At 49.3% G+C, this 14,044-nt stretch overlaps 1 protein-coding gene across 6 annotated transcripts in view; it reads left to right on the top strand.

Annotated features, from left to right (window-relative positions):
- KANK4 (KN motif and ankyrin repeat domains 4) overlaps nt 1-14,044 on the top strand; it is a 92,064-nt gene that overhangs the window by 51,446 nt on the left and 26,574 nt on the right. For 5 of the 6 annotated variants that reach the window (XM_003949429.6, XM_016919696.4, XM_016919695.4 and 2 more), the window contains 5 exons: nt 1,062-2,945; nt 4,566-4,677; nt 7,642-7,860; nt 9,339-9,426; nt 13,396-13,615. In XM_003949429.6, coding sequence (XP_003949478.3) covers nt 1,062-2,945; nt 4,566-4,677; nt 7,642-7,860; nt 9,339-9,426; nt 13,396-13,615 — 2,523 coding nt within the window. The remainder of the gene's footprint in view (nt 1-1,061; nt 2,946-4,565; nt 4,678-7,641; nt 7,861-9,338; nt 9,427-13,395; nt 13,616-14,044) is intronic. The other variant, XM_024346237.3, reaches the window with a different exon arrangement.

The following is a 14,044-nucleotide window of genomic DNA, read 5'->3' on the forward strand; positions in this document are numbered from 1 at the left end:
GAGTCAACAGGTGGATGCTGCAAGGAGATCCTGGAACCTTGGTGTAATGGAGAACTTCCTCATCATGATGGCCCCCCAGGGTATGGGTTGCCCTGGAAAGTCAAGTCCCATTCTTCTTGGAGGATGGATACCAATGTCCCTTTTGACATTAATTGGCCCTTTTACCACCTTTTATCTAGTGTGTGAAAAATGCGATTTCTTTCTTTCTCTCTTCCTTCCTTCCCTTCCTTTCCTTTCCCTTCCCTTCCCCTTCCCCTTCCCCTTCCTTCCTTCCTCCCTTCCTTCCTCCCTCCCTCCCTCCCTCTCTCTCTCTTTCTCTCTTTCTTTCTTCATTGAGTTCCTGGCCAAAGTAGGTATTTCCTTACTTGGCATGGGTTTATGAAAGTGAATTTCGTGTTTGTTAAGCACTAGGCAGTTTTCACATGCAAAGAGCGTAGGCCATGGATGATTACTTGTTCCAGCTCTCTCTGATCTGTGCATACCTGAGGCACAGGCATCTGCACAAGCTTAAATAATGTAAACGGCATAACTCATTGATACCTCCAGCTTTAGCAAGATTTACTTCTACAAATTTGAGTCATGCAAGTTAGGGTTGTTTTTGCAGATTTCTTTTTTACTGCTGAGCCACTTGTGTATCTTATCCTTTAAACCCTTCCATATCCGTAATTGCCAATTAGTACCCTGATTTGGCAAATTCCTGGCCACTTCAGTTCAGCAATTATGTGATTCAAACCCAGAAAAGCAGTACAAGACCATTTGGTTTTGCCGGTCTGCAGGCAGATTCCCCAGTAGAAACCCAGATGACATACTGCAAATTGGAAACCATTCCCTCTCCCTGTTTCCTTGCAGACATTGGCTAAGTACACATTGATTTAATAAGATGATTTCCCAATACAGCCAAAAAGACTGAGCATCTCAGCATAATTTAGAGGCTAGAACATTTAGGAGAAGTCTCATGTGACAGCGTTAAGTTAAAATCAGAGATATTAGGCCTCATCGCCCTGTAATGCTTAATTAAATTTGTGCTTTTTTTTTTTTTTAACTTGTCTTATGTCTCCCAGCCAAAGACCAGTCCTCTCAGGGGGATGAAGAGAAAGACCCTCCGAAGAGCCACCCTTATTCTGTGGAGACCCCATATGGCTTTCATTTAGACCTGGACTTCCTCAAGTATGTGGATGACATCGAGAAGGGAAACACTATCAAAAGAATTCCTATCCACAGAAGGGCCAAGCAGGCCAAATTTAGCACTCTGCCCCGAAACTTCAGCCTTCCTGACAGTGGGGCTCGCCCCCCTGCAGCCCCGCCCCTCCAAAACTGGTCTCCCGTGGTGCCAAGGAAGGCATCACTTGGGACACAGGAGCAAAACCAGTCACCGCCGCTTGGTAATGCCCCCCAGGCCTCAACAAGCAGGAGTGAGGTGAGCTACCACAGGAGGGCTCTGTTGGCAGAGGCCACCAGGCAGTTGGAAGCTGCTGAGCCAGAGGATGCCGAGCTCACTTTTGGGAGTGGACGGCCCCAGCTCTTGAGAGCATCCAGCATGCCTGCCACGCTGCTGCACAGCAGGGCTTCTGAGGAGCCAGGCCTGAGCCTGGGGCCCCCTGCCCCTCCTGCCCTCCCTCCCCTTCAGGGTGAAGGCAGTGTCTGTGATGGCACCTTTGAACCTGCAGAAGGATTGGCAGGTTTCCACAGCTCCAGCCCACGAGCATCAACTCGGATTCCAGAGCTGGTCCAGGAGGGAGCTGAGCCTCCAGAGGGCATGGTGAAGGTTCCAAATCACCTCCCTCTCCCAGGCCCTCCTTTCTCATTCCAGAATGCGCTTGTAGTTCTAGAGGACAAGGAAGATGAACACAATGCCAGAGAAGCAGAGGTGTTGTTCACCCCTGGCTCCCCTACGCCAAGCCCGCCACCTCTGCCATCACCCATCCCTGAGAATGAGCTCCTCCTGGAAGAAATCGAGCTCAACATCAGCGAGATTCCACCCCCGCCACCTGTAGAGGTGGACGTGAGAAGCATTGGCATCAGGGTAACTGAGGAAAGCCTGGGCCTTGCCAGGGTGGATGCAGGCAGCATCTCCAGCCTGAAACAGCAGGTCTCGGCCCTGGAGGGAGAGTTGTCTGGAAGAACCGAGGAACTGGCACAGATCAGAGCTGCTCTCCAGCAGCAGGAGGAGGAAATCGAAGCTAGGGAGCAAAGAATTCGAGAGCTGGAGTTCACTGTAGCCCAACTGGAAGGACAGTTTCACCAAGAGAACGCCAAAGACACTCAGGGCCAGACGGATGCGATGGTGAACACTGACCCTGTCCATGGACTCTTGACCAGGGAGTCGTGTGATAAGGGCATTGAAGTCAACCTTCTAGGCAGCATGGAGTCTGAAAGCTGGGGGCACCGAGGAGAGGAGAATGGCCTCCTATGGGGGCCAGATGGTCATAAACAAGGGAATCAGAGCCCAGCAGAACGTGTGCTTCTGCCCCAGCTGTCACTGCCACAGGGACCTGAGCAGGTCCTTACCTCCTCTGTACATAGCTTCCTCTCCACTGAACTCAGGATTGAAGAAGCAGGCACTGAACAGGAAGGAGGCCCTCAGGGAGGAACCAGGGGAGCAGGAGGCTTTCTGTGGGGCAGCGACAGAAAGACTCCCCCAGCAGGGAGGGAGGAGGCCAGTTCCAATCTCCCAGGGAAGGAGCACCGGGGAAGGCCACCAAGCTCGCCAACAGATGCCACTATTGGGCAGTATGTGAAGAAGATCCAGGAGCTCCTGCAGGAGCAGTGGAACTGCCTGGAGCACGGGTACCCGGAGCTGGCCAGCGCCATCAAGCAGCCAGCCTCCAAGCTCAGCAGCATCCAGAGCCAGCTGCTGAGCTCCCTCAACCTGCTGCTGTCGGCCTACTCGGCCCAGGCTCACCCACCCAAGGAGCCGCCGGCCTCCTCCTCCTCCCCGCCAGTGGGTAAATACCATCAATATAGGGGCCTGAGACAGGGAGCCATTTCTCCTTCACATGATGAGGCAGAGGGAACAAGGTTTTCAATTATATTAACATGTTTTTAAAAAGATTTTAGCAGCTGGGAGCAGTGGCTCAGGCCTGTAATCCCAGCACTTTGGGAGGCGGAGGTGGGCAGATCTCCTGAGATCAGGAGTTCAAGACCAGCCTGGTCAACATGGCAAAAACCCATCTCTACTAAAAATACAAAAATTAGCCGGGCATGGTGGCAGGCGCCTGTAATCCCAGCTACTTGGGAGGCTGAGGCAGGAGAATCGCTTGAACCCGGGAGGCAGAGGTTGCAGTGAGCCGAGATCATACCACTGCACTCCAGCCTGGGTGACAGAGCGAGACTCCATCTCAAAAAAAAAAAAAAAAAAAAAGAAAAAAAGATTTTAGTACTTCCAGGAACCCAGTGGAATAAAAACTGATGTGTGTGACAGTGGAGGCTCGGGACCTCTACTCTTGCCTTTGCTCTAAGGTTGGGTCTGACTATGGGCCCACTGCCTACAGCTGTATGGATAGCACAGGGCACAAAGATGCCAGCCAGGGAGGGCAAATGAGAGTTGAAAGCCAGCCCACACTCCATTTGCCAAGCCTTGCGCTGCAGCACCACATCCACCCAGAGGGGGCTGTTCTCATTTGCATTGTGCAAAGGCAGTGTCTGGGGCCAAGAATGGCCCTGCTGCGTGGACTCCAGACCTCTTCCTGGGCTTTTGCATTCCTGTGTTCCTCTCTGGTTCTTGCACAGTAGAGGTTTTCTCTAGCCTGGTTTTGGAGGAGCATTATATTGATATCTGGTATAGTTCACTGAATATTTTCTCTGCGTGCATGTGTGTGTGTACGTGCGTGTGTGTGTGTACAGGGGCAGGAGATTAAGTGCTGCTCACATATGGAAATGGGCCCTTCGGCTGAGCAGCACTTCCTGTTGTAACAGATCAAACCCTCTTCACTGTCGGGTAAAGTGGAACCACGTTTTGCTTTGCAGGGCAGCATGCGAGTCTGCTTCCTGCCACAAATCACAATTTGGCTGCTTTCTCATTGTTTCAGTGCTAGTTCTAGCCTTCCCCGTTGGGAGCCGCCTCCTGTCGTGTTGAGCACATTGCAAGATCTGTGTCCTTGCTCGTGTATCTACTGTGAGCACGGTGTCATCACCACCCCCACAACCCTAGTGTCAGTATGCACTTGAGAGCCAGGAAGGACCACTGAGGTGCCCTTGAGCAGAAGTGGGTGCTAGACCATGAGTCCAGAGGCCTACGTTCTGCTCCTGCACTCCCATTCACTGAGCAAGTCTGGGCCTCAGATTTCCCAGCTGTAAGACAGGGACAACAATGGCACCTACGCCACATGGTTCTTCATCCACACCTAGAGGGGCATTGTTAACAGAGACAGTTCTCCCAACATTGAGCAGAAAGCAAGGCCCCTCCAAGAGGTCCCCAAAACATTGATTTACATGATCTGGTTCCCTGTCCCTCCTTACCTCTCCACACACCTGCAACCCTTGTCCCCTCAAAGCAATATCCTGGTTTTGCTACATTCCCATGCATCCCCAAGATCATTCTAACCTGTGATGTTGTGTCTGCCTAGAGATCTCCCCATCGACCAGCCTTAAATCCATAATGAAAAAGAAAGACTATGGCTTCCGTGCAGGAGGTAATGGGACCAAAAAGAACCTTCAGTTTGTTGGGGTTAACGGTGGGTAAGCATCGCTTGTGAAGCTCAGACTGCCTTTCTTGCTACCTCTCCTGCTATTGTCCTTTGCACTCTCTTTTCCTAGGGGGAGGCATCTGGTTTTCATTCCTCTTCAAGGGAATTAATTTCAATGGCCCTTTAAAACTCCATCTCGGGTTTGCATGCGTTTGGCTTCTTGCCAGCTGTGGTGGTCTGTTGGAACCTCTGCTTTTAATATGTCTTGGCTTTGGTCTTCCCCAGGGCCAGGACTCCAGGTGGCTTCTGGGAGTTTTGGGGATATAGAGGAAGACATTTAACCTGAACCATAAAACTGAAACTAGTACAAATTCCGTTAATTCATGGAACTTCAAATTTCATCCATTTAATTTTTTTCTTCCTTTAACTTCCTGCAAGCCAAACCCAAGTGTTTGGGGATGAAGAAAAACAACTAGACTATTGGCTTAGAACATGAACAAAACCTCATATATTCTATAGAATTGAATGTTTGATTTAGAATATTTTCTAAATCAGTCATTCAACAAACATTTATTAAATGCCAACAGTGCGCTCGGTTGTGGAGATTAAAAAGTCAAATAAATAAAGGTCTCTGCCTTTAGCTCACAGATAACAGAAATAAAGATGAAATGCTGATGTGCTGAGATAAGTTCTGTTAGGCGAGGAAGCACAGGATGCTGTGGAAGCCCAAACCCTGAAGGCTGCCCAGAGAGCTCAGAATCCCTGCTAATTTGAGTCACACCAGAAGGGAAGACATTAGACGCCAACAAGGGGAAACATCAGAAGTGATGAACTGGGGCCAGTCGCTGTGGCTCATGCCTGTAATCCCAGCGCTTTGGGAGGCTCAGGTGGACAGATCACCTGAGGCCAGGATTTCAAGATCAGCCTGGCCAACATGGTGAAACCCCATCTCTACTAAAAATACAAAATTAGTTGGGCGTGGGGACATGCACCTGTAGTCCCAGCTACTCAGGAGGCTGAGGCAGGAGAATCGCTTGAATCCAGGAGGCAGAGGTTGCAGTGAGCCGCCGAGATTGTGCCACTGCATTCCATCCTGGGTGACAGAGCGAGACTCAGTCTTAAAGAAAAAAAAAAAGCAAAGCAAAGAAAAAAAATGATGAACTGGGTGTCACAGGAGGGTTGCTGTTCCCACTTCCACTAACATCTGACACGGGATCATGTGCTTTCACAGTTCATGTACAGAAAAGGAGAATCAGCCTAATCTCAAAGCCTAGTATAGGTCACGTCTCTCCCCAGCTTAAACGCCCCCAATGGTCCCCACTCTGCATCCAAATGTGGAAGAACCAAATCATGGCTCTGCCCAGCCTTAGCCCCTGCCACTGCCGTTCCTTCCCTCCCTCCAGCAGGCTGAGGTCAGGCCCATCTCAGGGCCCTGGCACTTGCTGTTTCCCTGCTAAAGGCCTCCTCTCCTGGACATTCCTCAGCATTTGTTACTCCAGTACAGTGATTCTCAGCCTTGGTTGCACGCTGGAAACACCAGGGGAGCTTTTAAAACATCCCAGTGTCTGGATCCTTTCCCTGAACACTCTGGTTTAATTAGTCTTTGTGCAGTCCACATACTGGGAATTCTAAACACCCTCAAATGATTCTAATGTACCACTAAGGTTAGGAACTTCTGCTCTAATTAAAGTAGCCACTCCTCTTATCCTTCTATCCCATGGCTCTTTTTTTAAAAATTTTATTCATTGTTTTTATCACTACCTAAATATAATATTTGTTTACATGTTCATTTTCTGACTCTACCTTCTAGAATATAAGCTCCACTAGGGCAGGGACTTTGGTATAGGATTTAGAACTGCGCCTGGCATATAGTAGGTGCTCAATAAATTCCTGTTGAATGAATAAGTGAACTTCCAGGCAAAGTTTTTATGGAAGCAGTTCCAAGATGAGCACTGTTTGGTAAATGTAATATGCCCTCCACTCTCTTAATCACAAACATGAAAGGCTGTTCCATACATAATAGAGGAAGAAATGTCTGGGGTTTAAGTGAGACAGAATGCAAGCATAGCAGGGAGCAGACTCAGTTTACAAATCCATTGAGCACAGGGGCTTATGTAGAGGCCTCCATTCAGAGAAGGGTCCTTAGGGGGTTCAATGGAGGCCATGGCCACCAGTCTCTGTGGCTGTGTCCAATGGCCCAAGAACCTGAAATCATCTTACCACCAGCATTCTCCATTAGGGATCTCCTGTTGAATATCAGTAGAGGAGTCAATAAATCTTCCAGGACTTTCCTCCATGGCCTCTGGTCTGCCAACTCAACAGAGTCACTTATAATTGAACATAAGGGTCGCTACCAGGAAAGAGGGCCACGAGTCAAGTGGCCTGTGCTCTCCTTTTTGCTGCTCCAAGCAATAGTTCAAACAGGCTGCAGCAAAGACAGGCAGGTGCTGTGCTGGGGTATCCCACAGAGCACTGGATGTAGGTATGGAGGAGTTCATGCCTTGCCAGGTGCAAGCTGGGCTGGAGCAGTCTGAAGGGAGGTCTTGGTCTCATCCAGAGATGTGAAGATTTGCAGGCAACTTGGTGAATTCAGGATGGAGGTGGGGATGTTTGGCTGGAGTTGGGCCCCTCTCCGGACCTAACATTAGGATTCCGCAAGCAAATGCTTTCATGAGAGTGCTGGATGGCCTGTCTAGATCACCGAATGCATCAGCCAATGAGGGGACAGGCTGCTCATAGGTTTGCTGCAATGAGCACAGTTAATTATTTTGACAATAAGCACAGTTAATTGAGTCTCCCCAAATAGCCTCTCTGCACCAGAGCCAGGGCCCTTTACTGCATGTCTTTCTGGCACTAAGATTCCTGGGAGCCTGTCACCCTGCCGGCAGGTGTAGAGAGTAGGGGAGGAGATTAGCAAGCTGCGGAGTGTTACCCGAGGCCCACCCAGCTCTCACTGGTGTTGACACGGGCACTGGGCAGGAAAGACATGACGAGTGACCTTTGTTTTCTACCCCAGGTATGAGACCACCTCAAGTGAGGAGACCAGCGGTGAGGACAGCACCCCAGAGGACTTGTCTGACAGCGAGGCAGAGAAGAAGTGTGACGGCCCAGATCACAAGCATGTCAAAGATGCCCATCTCACCTGCGAGGCTGGGCAGGGCATCCCTGAGGGCACCTGCCATGCTGCCCAGGAAAGTGGGCCTGGGGAAGAAGTCCCCCACTCCAAGGCCGAGAGGTGAGCAAATGGACACAAACGCGGGCACTTGTTCCTCTGAAAAAGGTCAAGGGCATATATCTACCCGTTCATGCGATCATTTGTTCATTCATGTACCCATCCATTTGCCAGTGTTGTTTAAGTCTCTGTTTCATGCTCACACTGTGCACTGGTTGAATGAAGTAGATATATGGCTCCTGCTTTCATGGAATGTACTGTCACAGCCGATATCTACCTGTAAAGTCAACATTTACCTAGTGCTGAAACTGTGAAGGACTTTACAAGTATTATCCTATATACAACTTCCAACAGTCCTGCAGGGCAGAAGTTATTGTGACCTCCCCACTCTACAGTTGTGGAAACAGAGACTTAGGGAAGTGTGGGGACACAGCTAGCAGAACAGGGACCCCGGCCCCAGTCCTTCTCATTGTTACCCATAAGCTTTTCTGCCTGTCCTGTTGACCATGCTGGCTTTTAAAGTGATGTGTCTTTTTTTTTTTTTTTTTTTTTTTTTTGAGACGGAGTCTTGCACTGTCACCCGGGCTGGAGTGAAGTGGCACGATCTCGGCTCACTGCAACCTCTGCCTCTTGGGTTCAAGTGAGTCTCCTGCCTCAGCCTCCTGAGTAGCTGGGACTACAGCTGCTCACCACCATCCTCAGCTATTTTTTTGTATTTTTTAGTAGAGACGAGGTTTCACTATGTTGGCCAGGCTGATCTTGAACACCTGACCTTGTGATCCACCCGCCTCAGCCTCCCAAAGTGCTGGGATTACAGGCATGAGCTACCGCGCCTGGCCGGTGATGTGTCTTTTAAAGTGATGGGAGCAGCCAGGCACCACGGCTTACAGCTGTAATCCCAGCAGTTTGGGAGGCTGAGATGGGAGGATCCCTTGAGGTTAGGAGTTCGAGCCCAGCAGTGCCCTTAAGCCTCACCTGAGGCCTCTTGGTGTTGAGCCTGCCTTCAGATCAACGCAGGAAGAGTGCTTGTCACTGTGGACACCCCAGCTTCGATGAGTCTCATATTACTGACTCTGTTGGTACTTATGGTGTCCTTCATGGAAGAATAACCTGAAGAAATTTTCTGGTATGGATTGGATTCTTTGATTTTTTTTTCCAGTCTCCCAGGCAGAAAATGTTTGGTCCAAAGTCAGAAAGACAGGCCTCCCCTTCCCAGCATGCCAGGAAATGCAGTTGGGCCTGTCCACCACCCCCTACCACGACCCCCCACCTAAATGCTTTGGTTATTGGCCCCAGCCCCTGACAAAAGCAGGATTAAATGGGCAACACACTTGGCTCATCTTCAGAAGCATTCAGAAGCCAAGTCACATCGGCGCACACCATGGTCACTCCAGATTTTTGCAGCTCACCCTCTCCTAGGGCAGTTGCCCAGTTTGGATTTTTGAGCTGCTGAGATGTGAAAGAGGAGGAGAGTGAAAGTCTTGTTTATCAACTTGAAGAATGATTATATAAATATGTGTATATATGTTTGTTTTATTTAGATATAAACCCTCAGAAGAATTTCTTAATGCATGCCGGGCACTGAGCCAGCATCTGCCAGAAACTGGGACCACCACGGACCAGCTCTTGGTACTCTAATTTTTCATTGTCGTGTAAAGATTTCCCTTCTGTTTAGGACGTTAGCTCTGCCAGGGTGACTTTGGTCCCATTCAGTGGTGTGAGGCAGGCAGTGATGTGAGTGTGCAGTGGTGTGAGTGTGCAGTTTACAGTGTGAGGCAGTAGTGTGGATGTGCAGTGATGTGAATGGTGTGAGTGTGCTGTGTGAGGCAGCGATGTGAGTGTGCACTGATGTGAGTGGTGTGAGTGTGCAGTGTGAGGCAGTGGTGTGAGTGTGCAGTGGTGTGAGTGGTGTGAGTGTTCAGTGGTGTGAGTGGTGTGAGTGTGAGGCAGTGGTGTGAATGTTCAGTGGTGTGAGTATGCAGTGTGAGGCAGTGGTGTGGGTGTGCATTGGTGTGAGTGTACAGTGCACAGTGTGAGGCAGTGGTGTGAATATGCAGCAGTGTGAGTGTGCAGTGTGGGGCAGTGGTGTGAATGTGCAATGGTGTGAGTGTTGTGAGTGTGCTGTGTGAGGCAGTGGTGTGAGTATGCAGTGGTTCGAGTGCTGTGAGTGTACAGTGCACAGGGTGAGGCAGTGGTGGGAGTATGCAGTAGTGTGAGTGGCGTGAGTGTGCAGTGCACAGTGTGAGATAGTGGTGTGAATGTGCAGTGGTGTGAGTGTTGTGAGCACACAGTGAGGCAGGGGTATGAGTGTGCAGTGGTGCGAGTGGTATGTGTGTGCAGTGTGAGGCAGTGGTGTGAATGTGCAGTGGTATGAGTGTTGAGTGCACAGTGTGAGGCAGTGGTATGAGTGTGCAGTGGTGTGAGTGTACAGTGCACAGTGTGAGGCAGTGGTGTGGGTGTGCAGTGGTGTGAATGTGCAGTGTGAGGCAGTGGAATGAGTGTGCAGTGGTGTGAGTGTGCAGTGGTGTGAGTGTTGTGAGTGTGAGGCAGTGGTGTGAGTGTGCAGTGGTGTGAGTAGTGTGAGTGTACAGTGCACAGTGTGAGGCAGTGATGTGAGTGTGCAGGCCAGGGCCCATTTCCTCTGGGTGTTCTCTCCTTTACCCAAGCACTGCTGCCTGAAGTGATGGGTCACACTGAGGAAGTGGAGCCCATGGATATGCACAAGAAAGCAGGCCGGGGGCTCAGAGGCGCTTCCCATGCGTCATTAGGTAATGCACCATGAGTGTCTGTCATCAAACTCTGTGGCTTAGGCTCACCATGGCCCTGTGGTTTGAGGGGACTGTGGGCAGAGTGTGAAAAGCATGTAGAATGGGAACTGAAGGTTCTATTCCCAGGACCCTCATCTGTGAGATATTAGGCAAGTCAGTTCGATGCTCAGGGTCTCTGTTTCTTCATCAGTAAAATGAAGGTGGTGGATGGCATGTTTCCATTCGTCTCAAACCCTGACGTTTAATTCTGTAGTCATTACTGTTTTTCTTGAAGTGTACCTCTGGGTCAAGAGACTGAAAACAAGAAAATACGCATTGGCTCCTTCACACCTTCATGGCTTACAGAGATTTAAACACATAGTGATTCTACTTTTAATCAAGGGATATTGGCACAGACACATTTTCCCAAGTTATGAGAGCAGCTGTAAGACCCATGGTGGAACAACCCGTAAGCATTTTTAAAAGCCATTTTGCTCTCCTTTGCAAAAGAGCCCTAGAAGTAAAAACCATCAATTCATCAGTGTTTATTTCTTACCCAACTCATTTTTGTTATTTTATCTTAGCTGATTTGACAAATAGTTGCTCCCTAAAGAACCAATATGTAGGGCCAGGGCCAGTGTCTCACGCCTGTAATCCCAGTACTTTGGGAGGCCAAGACAGGTGGATCACTTGAGCCCAGGAGTTTGAGACCAGCCTGGGCAATATGGCAAAACCCTGTCTCTACAAAAAAATACAAAAAATTAGCCTGGCGTGGTGGCACACGCCTGTAGTCCCAGCTACTCAGAGGCTGAGGTGGGAGAATCGCCTGAGCCCCAGAGGTTGAGGCTGCAGTGAGCTGTGATTGCACCACTGCACTCCAGCCTTAGCGCTAGAGTGAGATCCTGTCACAAAAACACAGAGAAAAAAAAAAGAACCAATATGTGATGTGGATATTGATCAAAACTCCTGTCACTTATTCTTAATTGAATTATCGAACTAAGGTCTTTCTTAGCTCTTCATTCAAAATCCACCACTCGGCCGGGCGCAGTGGTTTACGCCTGTAATCCCAGCACTTTGGAAGGCCGAGATGGATGGATCACCTGAGGTCAGGAGTTCAAGACCAGGCTGGCCAACATGGCAAAACCCTGTCTCTACTAAAATACAAAAATTAGCTGGGTGTGGTGGCCCGCGCCTATAATCCCAGCTACTTGGGAGGCTGAGGCAGGAGAATTGCTTGAACCCAGGAGGTGGAGGTTACAGCAAGCTGAGATCATACAACTGCACTCCAGCCTGGGCCACAGAGCGAGACTCTCAAAAGAAACCAACCAACCAAATAAACGGACAAAAACAAAAAACAAAATCCACCCCTCTGTTCCTTAATATTAGGATCTTTCTCCAGATTTTCTTGAAGATCCCATGGATAAAGGAGATACTCTGATTTATTAAAGTGTTTCAGCCACAAAAGATTCCACTGATTCTGCTCTAGAAAATTGATCAGAGGATATGCAAGCCTGGCACCACACCCATGTTAAGATCAAAGCACCAGATACTGTCTCCCTTGCCCCCATCTTAGAGGAAGAAGCAGGTGTGTAAGGACCTCACTCTGTAGAGCCATGGAAGGTAAGGGGCCAGTCCCCTTTTACTCCTATTTTATAACAGGGCAAGTAAGGATCAAAAAGGTTGTATGACTTCCAAGGTCCCACAGCTGAGTCAGGGATTTTATTTATTTATTTATTTTTATTTTTTAATTTGAGATGGAGTTTCGCTCTTGTTGCCCAGGCTGGAGTGCAATGGTGCGCTCACACACAACCTCCACCTCCCGGGTTCAAGCGATTCTCCTGCCTCAGCCTCCTGAGTAGCTGGGATTACAGGCCTGAGCCACCATGCCCGGCTAATTTTGTATTTTTAGTAGAGACAGGGTTTCTCCATGTTGGTCAGGCTGGTCTTGAACTCCCAACCTCAGGTGATATACCCGCCTCGGCCTCCCAAAGTGTTGGGATTACAGGCGAGAGCTGCCGCGCCCGGCTGAGCCAGGGATTAAACTGTGTCACATCGATTCAGTGACTCCCAAGTCTAGGACTCTTCCCAGCATGAGTATGCAATCATTTATCATAATCACTTCTCAATAGCTTCTCTTCCCCATTAGGTAAATACCCTTTAAACACTGAGCTCATGTCACACACAAGAGTTGATGTCATTGGCTCTGGAACTCTTCTCGTTCATGGTCCCAGAGGAGCTGAATGCTGCAGATAGCAGGGTCCTGCCGTGGGTTCTTAAACCATTTACTCTCAAGGTCCTTGCAAAGCTTAAAAGCCAAACATGTCAAGCACACCTGTTTGGGTTTTATTTCAAGCATAAATTGGAGATGTTGTTTGCCTTCGCATGCATGTTTCCCATTAGTAAGATGTTGCGATTTTCCAGCTATGCCTATTAAACACACGCAGGTGTCCTGGTAGAGTCTGGGGAAAGGTCATTGTGGGCTGGCTGTGTGAGGGGGAAGGAGAGGGCCTTTGTAATTGTGCGCATACCAGGGGTGTGAGCTAAACTTCTTACTGGGGGGTGTGAGCTAAACTTCCCGCAGACTCAAACTTTTTCCAGTTAAGTGCCTTGTTACTGGTTACTAGGCTGTCCTCCCAGTCTTCCTTTCCACTCCCAGAGGGGGCTGATCGCACAAGTACAAAGTATGTTGCTGCATTCCTAACCCTACCAGCTCTGAGCCCTTCAGGAATAAATCACACGGCAAGCTGGAGGGAGCTGCAGGCACAGAGGCCAAAGCTGTCTTTCCTTGTGTAAGGGAGGAACTCTTGCTGGCCGGGGAACCTCTTGGAATTGGTCTCTTTTGGGGTTTCAGAGGCAAAGCTTGAACACCATCAGTCAAGAGTGGTTCCGCGTCTCCAGCCGGAAGTTGTCTAGCCCTGTTGTGGTGGCCTCCTACCTCCACGAGGTCCAGCCTCACTCCCCACACTTCCTGAAGCTGCTTGTCAACTTGGCCGATCGCAACGGGAACACGGCCCTTCACTACAGCGTGTCCCACTCCAACTTCTCCATCGCGAAGCTGCTGCTGGAGACAGGTCAGAAGTGGTTGCATTCATACAGTCTGGGTCCCTCCTTGAAGAGCAGGGCAATTTTTAAAATTTTTTTCAAAAATTTCAATAGCTTTAAAGGTACAAGTGGTTTTTGGTTACATGGATGAATTGTACAGTGGTGAAGTCTGGTCTTGTAGTATACCCATCACCCAAATAGCATACATGGTACCCAATAGGTAGCTTTTCCTCACTGCCTTCCGCCCTCCCCTCTTCTGACTCTCTGGTATAATTGTCCATTATGCCACTCTGTATGTCTTCGTGTACCTGTGGCTTAGCTCCCATTTAAATGAGAACATGCAGTATTTGGTTTTCCGTTCTTGAGTTACTTCACTTAGAATAATGGCCTCCAGTTCCATCCAAGTTGCTGCAAAAGACATTGTTTTGTTCTTTTTTCTGGCTGAGTAGTATTCCGTG

This window comes from Pan troglodytes, chromosome 1 (genome assembly GCF_028858775.2).
Source record: "Pan troglodytes isolate AG18354 chromosome 1, NHGRI_mPanTro3-v2.0_pri, whole genome shotgun sequence".
NCBI lineage: Eukaryota > Metazoa > Chordata > Mammalia > Primates > Hominidae > Pan > Pan troglodytes.